The 20,000-nt window shown below is 41.7% G+C and overlaps 1 protein-coding gene and 2 long non-coding RNA genes across 13 annotated transcripts in view; 1 reads left to right on the plus strand and 2 right to left on the minus strand.

The window, feature by feature from the left end:
* The window catches only part of LOC110525316, an 84,130-nt gene extending 80,628 nt beyond the window's left edge, over positions 1-3,502 (minus strand). The window contains exon 1 of one of the 3 annotated variants that reach the window (XR_002473736.2): positions 3,296-3,502. This is a non-coding gene — a long non-coding RNA (uncharacterized LOC110525316). Of the gene's footprint in view, positions 1-781; positions 1,054-2,280; positions 2,535-3,295 lie in introns of those variants that run through there. The other 2 variants (XR_002473738.2, XR_002473737.2) reach the window with 2 other exon arrangements.
* Positions 2,373-8,993, plus strand: LOC118964846. The gene is made up of 2 exons (XR_005052026.1): positions 2,373-2,509; positions 6,874-8,993. It is a non-coding gene; the product is annotated as an uncharacterized LOC118964846 (long non-coding RNA).
* Positions 8,757-20,000, minus strand: part of LOC110525107 (myocyte-specific enhancer factor 2C) — a 111,572-nt gene continuing 100,328 nt past the window's right edge. For 7 of the 9 annotated variants that reach the window (XM_036979456.1, XM_036979459.1, XM_036979458.1 and 4 more), the window contains 4 exons: positions 14,870-15,048; positions 13,090-13,219; positions 11,903-12,041; positions 8,757-11,611 (listed from right to left, as the gene is read on the minus strand). In XM_036979456.1, coding sequence (XP_036835351.1) covers positions 11,269-11,611; positions 11,903-12,041; positions 13,090-13,219; positions 14,870-15,048 — 791 coding nt within the window. In that variant the 3' untranslated portion in view covers positions 8,757-11,268. The remainder of the gene's footprint in view (positions 11,612-11,902; positions 12,042-13,089; positions 13,220-14,869; positions 15,049-20,000) is intronic. The other 2 variants (XM_036979463.1, XM_036979462.1) reach the window with 1 other exon arrangement.

Genomic DNA, 20,000 nt, shown 5'->3' on the forward strand with positions numbered 1-20,000 from the left:
ATAACCTACACAATACCATCACGAGACGCTGTGCAACCTATCTTTACGCATACGATGTAGCCTACATTCACTTTGACCAGGCTTAACTGTTCGGAGCAATTTAAGATATTTAATTCACAGTTAGTTAAGAATCACAGCTGGCCGTTTTAACTTCCATCACATAGCCTACCTTTTACTAACAAAACGTGTCATAGCGCAATGTTCACTTTGGCCCAATGTATTGAGAGGCGTTGGCTACTGTTGCGCTGGGAGTGTGACAGGTTGCGACAAGCTCATGCCACCAGTCAAAATAAAGCTCCGAGTTTTCATCCTGCTTATTTATTTCAGTTAATTCAGTAGGCTACAAAATAAACGAACGTGCCAACATGTATGTGCCAGGGAAGAGTACTAGTCCAACGAAGCACTGCCTTCAACTACACCTCCGACCTGCCTAAACATAACTCCGACCTGCCTAAACACTAATCATAGCCTAGATGGTCTTCCTCAGCTAGAACAACATATTTATATAGGCCCACATCACGTCCACTAGCCGATAAGAACCTAATTAATGTTGTCTATTATTCACGGAGTCATTCAACTTCACTCTAACTTTTACGCACATCAGACTGCATTGGCTTTACGCACATCCGACTGCATTGGCTTTACGCACATCAGACCGCATTGGCTTTACGCACATCCGACTGCATTGGCTTTACGCACATAAGACTGCATTGGCTTTAAGCACATCAAATTGCATTGGCTTTACGCACAGTGGAAGGATAATCACCAAAGTTGCACTTACTTTCTCAAACTGCGCGAGAAGCATCGCCGAAATCGGCATATGCAATCAGAAATCATCCCAGATAAGATACATGCTGTGTGGGACCCGTTGGACAGTCCGCCAAATATCCAGCCTTCCAAGGCCGTCCCTTCCTTTAAAATTGCCGCTAATACTCAGTTCATTACGCGTGCTTCGGTTGCTCTGAGTTAACCCTGAGCATATTCCAAGCACATGAGAGAAGGAGAGATTGAGAGGGAGGGGGCGGGGGGGGGAGAGTGAGCGAGAGAGAGAACTTTCCCATAACATCTACAGCACCAAATAAAGAGTGCACAATTGAATAGTCCACTCTTCTGTGTAAGAAAGGACGTGCTCTGAAACTCAAATACGTTCCCTCGCTCTTTTGTTGGGCACGAACTGAAGAGGCATTGTTCGTCTTTTGGCGTGGACTCTCACCCGTTCCCAGACCAGAAGTGATCGCGGTCGGTAATGAATGAATTTGCTGCAGGCCTTCCTTGAACGCGTTATGACAAACGGGACGCATTTACAACGCGTTATAACAAACGGGACGCATTTACAACGCGTTATGACAAACGGAACGCATTTCCAGTACTTCAGACAAAAGTATGAAAATAATGTGGGATGATACAATACCAAACCAAGACTGAAGGTCGTCAGTAATAAACGTCAGTAATAAAGTAAAATCTGTGGGGAAAACATTTTATAACTCCACTCAAAATGTTTTGGTCGGTACTTTAGCCTTCACCTGAGCAGATATGCTCGTTTGCATAGACTACACCCCCCCCCTCTCTCTCCCTCTCTCTCTCTCTCTCCTCTCTCTCTCTCTATCTCTCTCTCTCTCTCACACTCTCTCTCACACACACACACACACACACACACACTGTGATGACAGGACCTGTACCAATGTTGTACAAATTGAACCTGTGATAATTCATTTCAGAAGATCTAGCTATAAGATGGAACAAAGTGTTCTAAAAGGTTATTTAGCCTATATTGTTTAACTTACACTTATATTATAGATCACCATTCAAATTGTGCAAGGACCACGTGGCATGATGTGCTTGGGCTGCCAAATATGTAGGCTAGCTAAACCCCACGGTAATACTGATATTGTTACTAACAAGTTTCAACAAGTAATAAAAGTAATGTAATATATTGCAATTCGTGTTATTGTTATTATTATTATCATCATCAGTTATTAGGCTATCAACATATTTATCCATGAGGTTCAAATTCCTTGTTAAATAGTTCGGAGGACATAAAGTATGTATTTTTCTTGTGAAACACTAAATGTATGTCAGGGAAAAGTCATTTCCTACGGCTCTCTTTCTTAGTCTTTCCCCTGCCTAATTGCAGGCGTATCCATTTGATTCACCCGGATTCACGTTTTGGTTTAACAGCGAGGTCACGTTCAATGACGTAGACAAGCATATCAGCTACGTGCAACCATATTTAAATACATCAAGGAAATTAGTGCATCAAAATATGCAAATCCAGCTTACCATCTAGCCGCTGTGGGAGTAATTCCCCCCACCGGTTCTTGGGTATTTGATTGCCGTTTTGAAAGCGAACATTGCCTTGTTTGTTTTTGACGAAGCTCCGAGCGTGTGTGAGCGGTACGGATCGGAAACATGAAGTGAAGAAACCAAGGGTTCTGCCTGGGAAATCGCCTGTGCATAATGAGACGACCTGCTCTGCCATTCTCAATGCTTCGACGCTGTTGGTTCCAGCGTGCGTATTATTACTTTTTAACATTGATACATATGTAAAAGGTAGATTTGCATTTGCTTTACTTTTCTCTTTGCTTCGTTTTCCATGCTATTACTTTTGAATTAGGTCATGGTGATTGCAATGCGTATTTATGGACACTGATGCCCACCTACAAGCAGTAACCTGTTACGAATTTCACATATCATGAAAAATACTATTTAGAAAAAAGAGTGCGTTAAAAAATAGGAAATACAGAACGTTTGTTAGTTGAATACTCATGTAAAATGGTCAAATATAATAATATAAATCTAGGAAATGTATAAACAAAGAGTAGAACTCTAGTGGTCAAACAATAGGATTCAGATCTATGATAATGATGAGAATAGCTGGGTTTATTTCAACTTCAATAAACTATACTTCAAGAGATTGTGCTCGAGATTAGGTTACACTAACTAGATCTCATTTGCAGGATCTGATTAATGTTAAGTGTTACCGCACCTTACAGTAGCTATGTTTCTGTAGGCTATGTAAAGGTGGCATTTCCTATAGGTTGATGATGCGCACACAGGAGGCGTTTACGAGAGCGCGCGCGCGGCCACACAAAAACACACACACACACACACACACATACTGAAAGAAAGAAACGCAGACTTATTAACATTTGTCTTTAAGTAGCTAATTGTTGTTTTTTGTAGCCGTTATCGTTTTTTAAATCACAAAAAAAGTATTCGTTTAGAATTAGTGTTTTGCTGTATAAAATCGAATCGCAACACGTTATCTAAAGTAAGTGAGACACGTTTAACTTACCCTTATATTTTACATCACCATTCAAATCTTCCTGGCAGGATATGCACGCGCTCTCAATCAAGTCGACGCCAATTTTCCAGCGCATTTGATTGTGCGAGCGGGTTGGAGATGCTGTACTCCTTACTCGTGTAACTCAGCCTCCTCCACAAGTGAACCTTGCTCCCAAACTGCTCGTCTGATGTGTCACCCAATAGAAGTGGTCAGACGGGCACACGTAAAGATTTCCCTCGGAAAGAGGCTGCATGCTGTCATGGATCTACAAGTAATTTGTCTTGACAAACACATGGGGTTGCATGCATAGGCTACAACGTTCTAGGATTATTGCACATCAATTATTGCTTTTGCCACTTTTGCCACAAAACATTTTGCGAATTTGTAGGCTATAATTGAATAGTGTGACGCACTTGGATCAATATGTACAATGAGGAATGGCAGCTATATGTGACCTAGATAAGCATAAGGTGCGGTTCCAATTTCCAATCACACTAATAATACATATTTACAACTTAGTCTTGAGCTACAGGCCGAATAAGGTCTATAGCAAAATGTAGAAAAATGAGAGCTATTTGAATTTAGACTTTTTTTGAGACAAAAGCAATTAGGCTACAAATTTGTCATTTGAATTGCTACGGATAGCCATTTGTGGTGGCATGTAGCCAAGAGCGTTGGGCCTAACCGAAAAGTCGCTGGTTCGAATCCCCGAGCCGCAAAATCTGGCGATGTGCCCTTTTTTTTTACCAGGCAAGTCAGTTAAGAACAAATTCTTATTTTCAATGACGGTCTAGGAACAGTGGGTTCAGGGGATGAACAACAGATTTGTAACTTGTCAGCTCGGGGATTTGAACTTGCAACCTTCCGGTTGGTAGTCCAACACTCTAACCACTAGGCTACCCTGCCGCCCCTTAAGCAAGGCAGAATTGCTCCTGTAAGTCACTCTGGATAAAAGCGTCTGCTAAATGACTAAAATGTCAAATATATTCCAGTATCATATACCTAAGATGGAGGAATGTGATGAAAGAGAAGGAACTGTTGACATTTAGCAGATAGAAAAAATCATATAGGCCTATACTTCGAATCTATATTTCCGAAAGACAAAGCCATTATAATCTTAATGTGGTCCGTCAATCAATTATCGAATGCGTAATGCATATTTCTGTCTGACACGTTAGACTTCATATCAGAGCTAGATCATGAGTAGGCTTATCTACATCACCAGCCTTCCATATTGTGGTAAACATGGACTATCCTCATTACGTATCACACATACACGGTCAGCCTATACTGGTAAAGAGAGGACAATCATTTGTAGCCACTTTTACTATTTTCAATCGTATCCCTTCCAACTAGAAAATATTGCCAATATTTTCTATTTTCATCTGCATTCAAATGACAGTAATGGTCAGGTATGGCATTTTCTTTAGAGATTGCGTTGATTTTGCCTCTTGTGCTGTCAGTTTTGACCAAAACTCACCCATGCAACATAGAATTTCACCCTTGTTATTTATATTCATACAAATTATACATCTAAAGCATTCGTTTTTTAAATGAATTAATCTCACCATAACGAAACTGGCTTTTATCAGAGATAAATTAGGATGCTGTGTGTGTGTGTGTGTGTGTGTGTGTGTGTGTGTGTGTGTGTGTGTGTGTGTGTGTGTGTGTGTGTGTGTGTGTGTGTGTGTGTGAGAGAGAGAGAAAGCGAGATAGAAAGAGAGAGAGGGAGGTATGTTGAGTGGTGCTTGCGTTTGTGTGATTTGATTTGTGAGTCATAGTTTCAATGTCGCTGCAACGTTACGTAAACCAGACAAACAAACATGTATTTTTTTACATATATTATTATTATTATTATTGTTATTATTATTACCACAAGTATATACATTAGTTATTATTACTTTGCTACTATTAGACCCGGGAATACTACTCTTTATCAGTATACTCAACTTTGGAATTCGACATTGATGAACAGAATATGTCCATAGCGTGGACTAGAGATTATTTAGCGAATATGAATTAAGATGTGTATATTTGATAATACAGTACGATAATACAGTGTTGGTGTGTGTTGAGATAGAGGTTTGGACTGAGGATGTGGATGGGGATGTAGGATGTACCTTCGCTAAGAAACGGTGACCTCTAGTGGTTCCTGTGGGAAAATAACGTTACACGAGTTTTTGGAGAATTTCGATCATTTATTGTTTAGAAATAAACAAGATCATGACAGCAGAATGTCATGTAAACCTCAAAGTCGGTAAATATCGAAATTACTTATGAACGAATTAATTTATATGGATTGACAACCACACGTCTACTGAAATAGTGCTCAATAACACATCCTTGTGTTTTCCCCCTTAAATTACATAGCCTATATCCTCAATCTAATTATCATTCTTTTCATGTCTGACTTTAACAGGTTTACAGAGCCATAATGTTGACATTATATGTTTTTCTAAATGTATGTCTCTGTGTTTTCATATTACTGTTATCATTATTCTTATTATGCTATTCTTCGATTTAATATGCTTTGAATTACGGTCGTGTGGCGAATTTTTAACATTTCAATTAATCGGAAATGATCAACAATCTGCTTTAAATAACAACAGTTCAATTCTTTCAGCTATGCATTCCCTAGGGTAATTTATTTTCTTCGATTCCTTATTCCCGGGAGTAAGATTTGAATGAGTTTGGGCTACACATAATGAATCAGAATTTGTGCAAACAAATACAGATATTAAACTTCAGATCCCCTTTCTCTTGTTAATCCTATGAAGAAAATGCTTATTTTAGCCCCTGATTTGAGCGGTCAGTTTACCTGCGGTGTTTGCCAATCCAACATATTGCTCTCTCTGCACCCGAGGTTGCACGCGCAGCAACCCCAGTAGCCGCAGCGAATCCGGGTTACTGCAGTTTTTATGCAACGTATAACCCATGTGCTTTTCCTTGTCGAATTAGCCTATATGCTTTCACTCAGTCTTAAGTCATGTGAATCAAACGAGGTTACCTATAAAATGTAGGAACAAACTAAATAGACTATGTAGCAATGGAATTAAAATAGGTTGAGGCCTAAAACTGTCCTTATTTTTTAAATCAATAAACTCGATAGCCTATTATTGCATTATTGTACTCTGAGACAGTGTATATATATATATATATATATACAATATGTATGTGCATATATATATATATATATATATATATATATATATATATATATATATATATATATATAAATACAAATAGACATGCCAATATGAGGTGCAATTGATAACGATGGTTTCTGGTAGCAATCATTCATTTCGTGCTATCTTTTGTCAAAATATCGTTTAAGTTTACATCTCTGCTTCACGCTGCGCACAGTTTGCCTAATCCTTTCGCAGTGTAATGCCTTTTCCCGCGGTTTTGGTTTCACATTTCCCATTCACATCCATTTTAGATGCACTTTTTCAGGATGACAAAGACCCTTTCATTCTACCAGTCAATGAATCAACCACAAGCAAAAATATATATTTCTCAAATGTCTTGTTGACATGAAGGTTTTACAACCATTTATGGACATATGTTATTTTTTGTTATACTGACAGGTAAAGGGTGGGGATAGTGTATCATTACACCGTTTTCAACCATCCCGCAACCATCCTACAACCATTCTCAATATGACAAAGCACCTTCAATGAATCCAGGCATGTCTATATTTATTTATAGACCACTCAGGCTTTTATGTGCTCTTTAGTAGAGCTCATACTCTGTGACCCATTTTTGCATTAAATTCGATGGGGGAATTCTTTTCAGTCTCCGAAATGTGGACAATTTCACTCATATTGTCGGACTGTCTTCTTTGTTGCATTTTTTTCATTGCAAATACTCAGAATAAATGTATGTTAACTGGCTAAATGTATCATTAGGATTAATTATGTTATTTTAATGTTAAGTGAGACAAACCTTGGTTGTAAATGTCAAATAAAAGTCTGAATTCTGAGTTCCCATGAATCTCAGTGCCATAATGTTGTACAATTGGAACAAATAAACCAAGAAATGCCATAGCCATGTCTCATTGTCTCAATGTCATGTTGTCCATATTGTGTTATATTTGTAGAATGTCAATGACGCCACACATTCATTTAGTCATTATCTGGTGAAAGGTTGGTAAATATTATGTAAACTATTAAATTAATGATTCTGTTTTCATATACAAAATATCTGTCTTCATTTTGGGTCTACCATGTTTAAGTATCAAGGTGAAGGGCATATGGAAATAAATGGACAAACACAATGAAGTCACAGGGCCTATGGAGAGCAATGGACAAACACAATGAAGTCACACCAAAACATCGGGATAACTAAGAAAGCCAGTAACTTTACTGAATTCTCTGCAAAATACAAATACCTTTCCTCAGCAGAATAAACTTTTATTTCAGGTTCCATGCTTTTTCACTACATACAGCTGAATCAAGTCCCGAGAGATACAGAGATGTGGTTTTAATTGAATAACATCGTATCTTGCGACAAAGGCCAGCTTATGCCGCTGAAAGCCGCTCTTGCGTCCCAAACACTAATTTCAGACCGCCACAATTTTCAGATTTATACAAGCTACATTAGATACTACAGACTGGTAAGTATTTTTAGCTATTCACACACACACACACACACACACACACACACACACACACACACACACACACACACACACACACACACACACACACACACACACACACACACACACACACACACACACACACACACACACACACACACACACACACACACACACACACACTTTTATATATATTTAATGGATACAACTAAAATAAAGAAAACCGCAAACAATGTAAATCAATCAAAGAATCCCAAGTGAATAGTTGGGACCTTATACCACATGACTGTACACGTGTATGGTTTTCCCTTTGCACTAGAAGTAGCTGATCAACAGGTTAGCTGAGGTACTGGGTGGGTCAGTTAGAGGTACCAGTATATATAAGTTAATACAGGATAATGACATTACAACTGATCAACAGGTGAAGAAATACAACGGCTTTAAATCCACAACCAAAATAAAATATGAAATAAAATCAAGCTCAATGTCTTTGGTTACACAATATCAAGAAACACCACCTACACCTCAGAAAACACAGGACAGGTAAAAAGGGAGATTTTGGTGTTGTGTTTTTTTGTAAAGTAACCAGCTAAATGAACAAAAATAGGGTTTGGAAAACATGCTTTTCCATGATACACACAATGAATATACTCCCAATTACACATATTTGTTATATGATTTGAAATGCAGTTCAACAGGAAATGTCTTCTGAAAATATGAAATTAACCAATTCCATATGACACTATATAGTTAGCAATCACCATGTATTAAGAAGGACTTGCAATGGTACTCCAAACCTCTACCCGTTTAACATATATGAGGAACATTATGAAGTCTGACCGAATTGAAATGGAAATGGGAAACCAATTGTACATTTTGAGTAAATGCTTTTATTGTTTTTGTCAATGCTTGCAATAACCATAAATGAATGTGAAAATAAAAGTTGAATAATATTACAACACAGAAATGCCACTGGCTTTGGTTTCTCCACACATACGCTGCCTGAAATATCATGTTTAAAAAAAAAAAAATTGTATTGGAAAAAAAAAGAAAGAACAGCATAGGGGCTCTGCCCCTGTTTCTGACTACACAGACTGCATACAGTAACAACATAGTGAACTGGCATGAAATATGCACACAGAAATACCATAACACTTGAGTGACAGCAGACTAGGGAGGCAGAGAGAGAGAGAGAGAGAGATGTGGCTAGTTTCATGTTTTAAAAAAAAAACAAGTTATATTTGTCTGAAATCAACTCTTGCTTTTCCTAAACCAGCATGAACATTAGGGGGAGAGGGGCTGGGTGGAACACTGAGCTGGCCATTGGACTGAGTGGGGTCAAATACAGCACAACACCTCGTGATTAGAGACCACAAAAATACTCAACAGCTCGATCATTTGACACAAATACAAACTATCAAATAAATATGTTAATCTGGATTTATGTGGTGTCCTGCACACAAGGTTGGGTCTCATTGTGATGCTTGGCAAATGATTTGTAGTGAAAACATGAAATAAAACCTTGAAAATGTACAAAATAGGTGGGTCAAAGGCCCAACAAAGAGGATGTCGGCGGGTGTTGTAGAATCCTAACGATGAGGATCATGACATAACAAAGATGGATGAGTGATATCAAACCTTCATTTGGGATGTCACATCCCACTGGGTAAAAACTGATTGAATCAACGTTGTTTCCACGTCATTTCAACCCAAAGGGAATTTCATATTTTTTTCACCCTTTTGACCTAAATCCAATGACATGGTGACATGTTTTGTTGATTTCACGTTGAATTCACATTAGTTGACAACTCAACCAAATCTAAATCAAAACTCTAACTTGAACTCATGTCTGTGCCCAGTGGGATGTCATCTCCTGCCTGGGCATTAACCCCCTCTTTCAATCCCCACACAGTTTCCTCAAACTTGTTTGAAAGAGGTCTATTTTTATTAATTTACTCATAAACACAGACATGGTCGTCTCTGTTTAGCTGCTTTTCAAGGTTAGACTAAATATGCCTCTGAACATCGCTGTCCCAGGCTCAAATAAAACAAAATAACAAACAACTGCACATAAGAAACTCCACTAAGAAAAAAACAAACATTATTATATATATTTATATATTAGAAAGCTATACACAAGCATGTTCATTTCACAGATTTTTTTTTAAAGAGTCTTAATTTTATCATTATTATATATAATTAGAAATACACGTTTAAAAACAAAACCTCTACAAAGGGAAAACAGTTCAGCAAAGCATGGGTTCTCAGTCTGTTCTCATGGCTTGGTTTGGACGCCCAGTAATTTCATTTCTTGTCGGACTATCCATCTCATTCATATTAGCAAAGCTATCAAAAAACACATTCTGGCTTATAGAAACTACAAAAAGCCTCAAAATTGCTTTGCATTGTATTCCTTTCATATGAAAATATAAGCAAGTGTATCGTACAATTGTTTTTTTTATACTGAATATCTAATACAAGACCCATGGTTTCTTGATTACACTAACATGGCTCTTGGGTAAAAGGATGTTCCTATCTATAGGCTCCATATTTGAGGAGGAGCTCTCTGTTTAGCATGGGTTCTCTTCCTGGTTCCTCACATCTACCAATGGGCCTGCGGTAATACCTGTACAATCCTTCAAATGTTGCATATTAGCTTTCATTTTGTGTATGAATAATCTGTAATGTCTGGCAACTTTTGACCCCTCCCCTTTGCCATCTGACCCTCTATTTACATAAATACGTTGAACCTGCAACATGACATCATCTATCGTAACAAACATTTTGTAAGGGAGAACCGCGGAGAAAGGTAGCAATGAAATAGACGCTGTACACATGTATTGGTTGGCCAACTCAAGTGCTAGGCTGTTCACTTAGCAACATACACTCTGGATGTTTCCTCTACTAGTAACTGATTATCACTGAGGAAAGTTATAAGTACTTTTACAAAACAGAGTACCTGACTTTTTTTTGTTTATTTGTTGATATGCATATATGTGCACATAGACACACGTGTAAATTTATATGCATACATTTTTTCCCCACACACGGCACAAGTAATGCATAGTTCCCCACCAAAAATATCCCCTAACCCCATTCCAACCAACCTCCTCCACTGCTTTATAGAACTTCAATATGTATAGCACACATACTCTGCAAAAAGCAAAAAGAAACATTACAGTTAAATATAGAAAAAGGTGCCCCCCTTCCTCCAATGAGAGAGAGAGAGAGAGATAAGAGAGAGAGAGATAGAGATAGAGAGAGCATGGGCTCCGGAGGTGAGTGACGCGTCACGTGGTGATATCGAGAGTGAGGGTGTCGGGGCATCATGACGTCGCAGCGTGAGCGAGGCTTGAGCGACGGCCAGCACTGGATGTGGCAATCATGTGGCCCATCCCTCGGACAGGCGCACGCGTTTGACCGAGGGGCTCTCGCACCCGTCCAGGGCGGGCCGGGACATTCCCAGTGGAGAGTGGAACTCGTTCCTGTGATCGTCGCGGTCGCTGCCCTCGTGGGAGCTGCTGCAGCTACTCAGGCTGTCGACAGGGGAGCGGCCTGAGTCCTGGCGAGACGAGGGGTTCTGTTGCTGCGGGACGCCGTAGCCCCCCGGTGTGCTGCTGGTGCGATCTCTAGGAGGAGAAACAGGTTCGGACTTGATGTGCAGGCTTTGAGCAGAAGGCAGGGAGAGATTTGAATTGTGACATAAGTGATTGCTATTGCAATTTCTGTTGGAAGGAAAGGAAAACAAACACAAGGGGTTAAAGAGTAAGGAATCATGATCATACAGTATACACGCACACAAGTTTACTCGCATTTTTCCACATCCATATCTCATGTCTGGTCACAATATTTCAACATTTCAATTCTCAATATGTATCAGTATTTTCATGCTAGTTTCCCTAACAAACTTAATTTCACGATCCATCCCTCCTCTCTTTGATCTGTCTGCTACCTGTGTAGAGAGCCCTGTAGAATAGATATTGTACATATTATTGTGTGTATCCCACTGTACTTACCCTAGCTGACTGAGGGCAGAGTGCTGCTGCATGTTCTGGAGGTGTTGCTGTTGCCATCCACTCATGGAGCCCAGGTGGAGGGAGCTACCACTGTTAAAGCCGGACAGGGAGGACAGGTCTGCACTGCTCAGCGAGTATTCTACACACACACACAGACAGAGAGAGAGAGAGAAGCAGTCAAAACCAGTTCAGGCCAGTTCAAACCAGTTGGAAAAGCACATTAGTTTGGAATTATGGCTACTGAAGTGAGAAGTATAACAGTAATTTTCCTGCTGCGCCAATACAGGTGCCACTGATCACAGCGTTAGTGGGTGAGGGAGTGATGCAGTGAGGAATATAGGATGTATGTGAACAGCACCACCTGCTGTTACGTTAGTGTAATGAAATGTGTTTTTACCATCTCATGATGAAACCATGTTTCAGGGCCACAGACTTTTGATGCGTGATTTTGCATAAAAAGCTATATTTATTCGATCATGCTTATATTCACTATGATGTTTGTGAAGTCCTGTCAAACTGCCTATCATATAAAATCAATGAAAATCAAATCAATAATCAAATCCAAATGTAAATGGTGAGGCGTGTGTGTATAGGTCACTTTATAAACTCATTGAAACTCTGCAAGTAGTAACAAACACACACATAAACATGTTTGTGACAAAGACTGTGTGTGCATGTATGCATGTGCAGTATGTGTGTGTGTGTGTGTCTGTGTATGTATGCATGTATGTATGTGTGTGTGTGTGTGTGTGTGTGTGTGTGTGTGTGTGTGTGTGTGTGTGTGTGTGTGTGTGTGTGTGTGTGTGTGTGTGTGTGTGTATGTATGTATGTATGTATGTTGTGTGTGTTGTGTGTGTTGTGTGTGTGTGTGTATGTGTATGTATGCATGTATGTATGTGTGTGTGTGTGTGTGTGTGTGTGTGTGTGTGTGTGTGTGTGTGTGTGTGTGTGTGTGTGTGTGTGTATTTATGTAGTGTGTGTGTGTGTGTGTGTGTGTGTGTGTGTGTGTGTGTGTGTGTGTGTGTGTGTGTATGTGTGTATGTATGTATGTATGTATGTATGTATGTATGTATGTATGTATGTGTGTGTGTGTGTGTGTGTGTGGTGTGTGTGTGTGTGTGTGTGTGTGTGTATGTGTATGTGTGTGTGTCTATGTGTATAACAGGTGTAGAAGCAGTGGTACCTACCAGTACCATATGAAGTGGACATAGCTGATGGGTAACCGCCCATTCCTTGCCCAGGTAGGGTGGGCGTTGCTACTGAAACCACAGGGGTGGCCAATGACTGTGCAGACTGGGAGTTGTTTATTCTCTGGTTCTATGACACGGACAGAAACAGGGAGAGATGGAAAAACATGAGCGCCATCACAAATAAAGTCAGCACCAGAAAAAAAGAGAATAAAAAATAGGCCTTGTTTTTTTTGCTCCGCAGATGCTAGAAGAATGAACAACATGCCAGCTTCTTGGAAATTAATCACTTGCATTGCGGCACAGCTGAACCCTGCCAACCCTATCATTTACCACCCCTTCTGAGTTCCCGCCGTCGCTATAGTAACCCTGCTGGTCTCCACGGCAACAGAAACAGCTGGGAGAGGCTCTTTATTGTGGTGGGGTGTGGCAAAGAAATGATGGCGGTTTGATGCCATATAAAATTGTTCCCATTGTTGCCTTTCATTCCCTGGTTCTGAGAGAGGGGAAACATGCATGCTAAGATGCCATGCAACGCCTCTGAATAAGACATGGAAGGAAGGGAAGGGTGGAGGAGATGACAGGGTGCAATGATTCACAAATACCACTAGGTGTCACCTGGGCCCTGGCTAAACATCTTCAACCCCTACATGTACTGTACAACGCCTGCAGCCAATTGGTTGAGGTGGAAGTTGCCCCTATGTGGACATCTGGGTCATCTTACCCTGTATTTTAATGCTAACCTTCACCACCTAAAAATTTGATTTGATTTGATAATGTCTTGTCTCCCTTCTATCTAACTCAGGATGATGGATGACATCTGTGTTTGGTGTTATTATTATTATTTTTGTTTACACATTTTTGAGTGACAGGCCCACTTACCAATAGCAGATCGACAAACTCAGACTGACGGGGAGGGCGATACATTCTGATTAGTTTCATTGGATGGAGGAAGCGGTTGGGTTTGGCTCTAAGGATGGAACTGCTCTAGGAGTGAAGCAACTAAACAGGAGCTCATTTGAAACAGAAATGTACTATTACTACTGTACTACACTAACAGTCTATCTTGTTAAAATCATAACCTATGACAGGACATGTATGGGACAGTTACAGCCCCTGAAGGACAGTTACACCCACTAAAGGACAGTTACAGCCCTTGAAGGACAGTTACACCCACTAAAGGAAAGTTACACCCACTAAAGGACAGTTACAGCCACTGAAGGACAGTTACACCCACTGAAGGACAGTTACAGCCACTGAAGGACAGTTACACCCACTGAAGGACAGTTACACCCACTGAAGGACAGTTCCAGCCCCTGAAGGACAGTTCCAGCCCCTAAAGGACAGTTACACCCACTAAAGGACAGTTACACCCACTAAAGGACAGTTACAACCACTAAAGGACAGTTACAGCCACTGAAGGACAGTTACACCCACTAAAGGACAGTTACAGCCACTGAAGAACAGTTACACCCACAGTTAAGGACAGTTACACCCACTAAAGGACAGTTACAGCCACTGAAGGACAGTTACAGCCACTAAAGGACAGCTACAGACACTGAAGGATAGCTACAGCCACTGAAGGACAGTTACAGCCACTGAAGGACAGTTACAGCCACTGAAGGACAGTTACAGCCACTGAAGACAAACACTCAAAAAGACGATAGAAACACGCAGAGAAGATATCAACTGAGAGGACATAAGAAAAAGACAAAGGAAAAAAGAAGGATGGGATCAGGACTGAGACTGGGACTAGGGGTGAAGTGATTGAGCGACTCACGATGGAGGGCATGTTGTTCTTGACTCCAGGGGGGACAAGCACCCGCAGGTCAGGCTTGCGGTTGCTGTTCATTCCCAGGTTCATGGTCGGGGGAGACTTGGCCTGCATGCTCTTGTTCATGCTGCCCGAAGAGACCAGTAGACCAGGCGAGTTACGGTGGTGGTTCCCGTAGCCATTGCCTTAAGAAGGGAGAGGGAGAGAAGAGAGGGAGAGAAGAGACGGAGAGAAGAGAGGGAGAGAAGAGAGGGAGAGAAGAGAGGGAGAGGGAGAGGGAGAGAAGAGACCGAGAGAAGAGAGGGAGAGAAGAGAGGGAGAGGGAGAGAAGAGAGGGAGAGAAGAGAGGGAGAGGGAGAGGGAGAGAAGAGAGGGAGAGAAGAGAGGGAGAGGGAGAGAAGAGACCGAGAGAAGAGAGGGAGAGAAGAGGGGGAGAGGGAGAGGGAGAGGGAGAGAAGAGAGGGAGAGAAGAGACCGAGAGAAGAGAGGGAGAGGGAGAGAAGAGAGGGAGAGAAGAGAGGGAGAGGGAGAGAAGAGAGGGAGAGAAGAGAGGGAGAGGGAGAGTGAGAGAAGAGACCGAGAGAAGAGAGGGAGAGAAGAGAGGGAGAGGGAGAGAAGAGAGGGAGAGAAGAGAGGGAGAGGGAGAGGGAGAGAAGAGAGGGAGAGAAGAGAGGGAGAGGGAGAGGGAGAGAAGAGACAGAGAGAAGAGAGGGAGAGAAGAGAGGGAGAGGAGGAGGGAGAGGGAGAGGGAGAGAAGAGAGGGAGAGAAGAGAGGGAGAGGGAGAGAAGAGAGGGAGAGAAGAGAGGGAGAGGGAGAGGGAGAGAAGAGAGGGAGAGAAGAGAGGGAGAGGGAGAGGGAGAGAAGAGACAGAGAGAAGAGAGGGAGAGAAGAGAGGGAGAGGAGGAGGGAGAGGGAGAGAAGAGAGGGAGAGGGAGAGGGAGAGAAGAGAGGGAGAGAAGAGAGGGAGAGGAGCCATTAATTACACTGTTCAAAATACCTCTATTAGTGAATCCTACATATTGTTCTCAGACCACAGTAGCATGTTGTACTAAGGAAACCATTACTTCTACAAATATTACAATTCTTCAACTAGAAGAGGGGCAGAGAAGCCACTGTCCTAGAGCCAGAGAGCGGTCACTTTCACCCAGTGATTCCAATAACTCACCCAGTGATTCCAATAACTCACACAATTGTTTGATGTCTTAGAGGAATGTCTCTTTTACTGCTGTCACTATCATTTACCCTGCATCTAGCCAGTGAGAGTCAGTGAGATGTGTAAAAATATTGAATTAGGGCCTTGGAGACCACAGCGGGACAGGGCCCATCATTTGTCCATCAGCGCTAAACACGTGTTGCCTCTTCCAGACAAAGACCCTGCCCTGGGGTAGACACCCAATCCACATTCCTCCTCCTCCGACAGACTGACTGCAGGACTGAGTTTGGCACCCACGCCACATACATACCAGTGGGGCACCCTCCCAGCAACACCCCATTAAAAACAAGAGAGAGAGTGAGCAGTGTGTAAGCTTTGTTTCCATCCCAATCCCGCAGCCTCTTCCTATGGGTAGAACACCAAGAGCTGTATGGATATGTCCCACTTGAAAGATGGGCAGGAATTATACGTTTGACATAAATTCATTTCCTAATCATACTCCAGGGGAAAATGAGACGCAGATGACTTCTTGGGCAATTTCCTCCTGCTGATCTCTGTTTCATTTCAGAGTTTTGTTGTTTGGACGAAAGTGCAATTTGAACAACCTGAAAAGTAAAAGACCCCTAGTGGTAAAAGAAAATGAGTCTGTCTAACAGAATTAGAAAAACATGTATGTATGTATGTATGTATGTATGTATGTGTGTGTGTGTGTGTGTGTGTGTGTGTGTGTGTGTGTGTGTGTGTGTGCGTGCATGTTTGAGTTACTATTTGTGTGCATGTCTGCATGCTCGTGTCCCTCTGTGTAAGATTGTGTTAGTATAGTCTCAGTGTTTGTGTGTGTGTGTCAAATAGTATTTGTCTAAGTTGTGTGACTTTCAATATGATTAATTATTTATTGTATTGGTGCATGACAGCGTACATGTACACAGAGCATGTGTATGGATGCAGGTGTGGCTTTTGTATGGGAGCCTCTCCTAGTGCCACTCCATCCAGCTGCATCATCAGCTCTGCCTGCCTCGCTCTCACTCTCATTCTCATGGAGGGCCCATTGTACTGTGGAGAGGGCCCATGTGGAGAGACATGAATGAGAACACACTCTTGCCACTCAATCTCAATGACGCTCTCTGTACACACAGATCATTTAGTGAATCAAAACAGTTCTAGAGGTTCTAGAAAATATCAGAGAATTGCATGTAAAAAAGCTGATTTACTGTCCAAAACTTTACCAACTAAAAAACTTAAAGACAGCTACAGATGTTCAAAAACCCAAGCCCATGGAGAAGATAAGGTTTATTGGTTGTGTGATTAAAAGTGGCATATCCGGTTCAAGAGCATGACCTTTCTGTGAGAAAGAGAGCCCTTCGGAATGGTGAAAGAGAGAGAGCGAGAGAGAGAGAGACTTGCAATGTTACTGTACAGCCAAGCTGAGCGTAAAGTGAGGAGGGGATTTCAGGCTGCCATTTTAGGACAACAGCTCTGACTCAAAATAGAGACACTGGCTATAGCACAGAAGATGGGCTTTATTGCCTAAGACAGGCAATGGACAGGTGATAAGGATGCCAAAGGTTCCAGAAAGCTGCCAGTGACTTAGGTTGAGCTTAACTGAAGACACTTGGAGCTGCTAGCAACATGGCTACAGAGAGGCTAATGCAATAGCTAGCATCTGACTACAGACACTGTATAGCAGCTCTGTGAGTCTGATACATGATCATCACTGATACTGACAGTCAAACTGGAAGCGAGCGTTTTGAGGAAGTACCAAAATGAACAGTCGCTGTCCAGATAAGAATCAGTGTCTCTGCTGTATAAAAACAACAATATCACATCTGAAGTGGATATATAAAGGTATTTCTGTATGTAGATTAGGCCTGGGGCCTTGCTTGGGCTGAGGGATGCCAAACTGTTGCAGTTCGCTAACACACTGGCTGCTTTTTGGGCCTCACACACAGACACACAGACGGCTGGTGTGATTCAACTTATCTATAGTTAACTGTTACTGAACCATTTCTGGTGTCCTGTCGTGATCTAATGGGTGAGCTCCGTTTCCACTTTCCGTATGCAGGCTCTTCTGTTGAGGTTGGACCTAACGTGCATTCAAATCTGAATCCACCATCTGAAGTAGTGTGTGTCACGCTATCTAGCTAACTAACAGCTTCCACTGTATCTACGTAGGCTACGGACAAAAATACAGGAACCATTTAGCTATGTTTTGTAAGAATACTGTAGGTCTTGTGTCTTCGTCTCAATGCGCTTGTTTTGGAAGACTCTGCAAATCAGCATAGACCAGCATACGTTTCAAGGTAGTCCATGATGGTATTTGCTGGTACATGTTGGTCTATGCTGGTCGGTGCTGGTTGGATGCTGGTTAAGCTGGTCTGACCAGCATGGTGGTTACCATCCTTCACTGTGTTTTGGACACGGGTAATAAAATCAAATGAAATCAAGAGTAAAAAAATAACACAATAACTAGTGATCAGCCTTTGCTGTGTTTTGGACACTGGTGACCAGCTTTCACTGTGTTTCAGACACATACCAGTTTAGGCTGTTCTATGCTGGTCCAGCATGGTCTAGCTGGTCAAGTTGGTCTGACCACAACCATTATTATCATATTTCCCAGCAGGCTCTATTGCAGATTATTTTTAGAAGGTTTTTTTGCAATATCTTTTTTTGTTTCTTATGTTTTTGAATGTACATAGGTTTATTAATTCAACTTATGCTACACCAAGATAAGCAACATACATTTTTCTAAACTAATCCAATCTGTTAGTTGGACTGAAATGATTGTTCCAGTTTAGATGGTTTTGGTAGTCTCATTTATTAATCTGTCTAACCCTGGCAGTCATTCTGAATGCATGTTGTTGGAAAAGTAAAGTTCCCATTGTTGGATATCCCCACCCTGGCAGTCATTCTGAATGCATGTTGTTGGAAAAGTAAAGTTCCCATTGTTGGATATCCCCACCCTGGCAGTCATTCTAAATGCATGTTGTTGGAAAAGTAAAGTTCCCATTGTTGGATATCCCCACCCTGGCAGTCATTCTGAATGCATGTTGTTGGAAAAGTAAAGTTCCCATTGTTGGATATCCCCACCCTGGCAGTCATTCTGAATGCATGTTGTTGGAAAAGTAAAGTTCCCATTGTTGGATATCCCCACCCTGGCAATCATTCTGAATGCATGTTGTTGGAAAAGTAAAGTTCCCATTGTTGGATATCCCCACCCTGGCAGGATTTCAATAGTAAATTAACATCACTCTGCAAGCCAGCATGATATGACTTGAAGGCTGGTCACCACGAAAACACAGCGAAGGCTGGCTACCAGCAAAAACACAGCGAAGGCTGGTCACCCCGAAAACACAGTGAAGGCTGGCTACCAGCAAAAACACAGCGAAGGCTGGTCACCACGAAAACACAGCGAAGGCTGGCTACCAGCAAAAACTCAGCGAAGGCTGGTCACCAGCAAAAACACAGCGAAAGCTGGTCACCAGCAAAAACAGAGTCGAAGTCCTGGTCACCACGAAAACACAACAAAGGCTGGCTACCAGCAAAAACTCAGCGAAGGCTGGCTACCAGCAAAAACCACAGCGAAGACTGGTCACCATGAAAACACAGCAAATGAACCACGGAAACACAACAAAGTCTGGTCATCACAAAAACAGAACGAAAGAACCACGAAAACACAGCGAATGCTGGTCACCAGCAAAAACTCAGCGAAGGCTGGTCACCAGCAAAAACACAGTAAAAGCTGTTTGCCACAAAAACAGGACGAAGGAACCATGAAAACACAGCGAAGGCTGGTCACCATGAAAAAAGGACGAAGGATCCACGAAAACACAACCAGCAGCTATGCTGGACCATGTTGGTTGGTCTATGTTGGCTGGTCTATGTTGGTCTATGCTGGTCTTTACAGCAGGGGGAAAGGACAGAGTGGATCAATGCATCTGTAGAGCTGTTCCAGGGTCTAGTGTGTGTGTGTGTGTGTGTGTGTG

The sequence above is a fragment of the Oncorhynchus mykiss genome, chromosome 6, assembly GCF_013265735.2.
Source record: "Oncorhynchus mykiss isolate Arlee chromosome 6, USDA_OmykA_1.1, whole genome shotgun sequence".
NCBI lineage: Eukaryota > Metazoa > Chordata > Actinopteri > Salmoniformes > Salmonidae > Oncorhynchus > Oncorhynchus mykiss.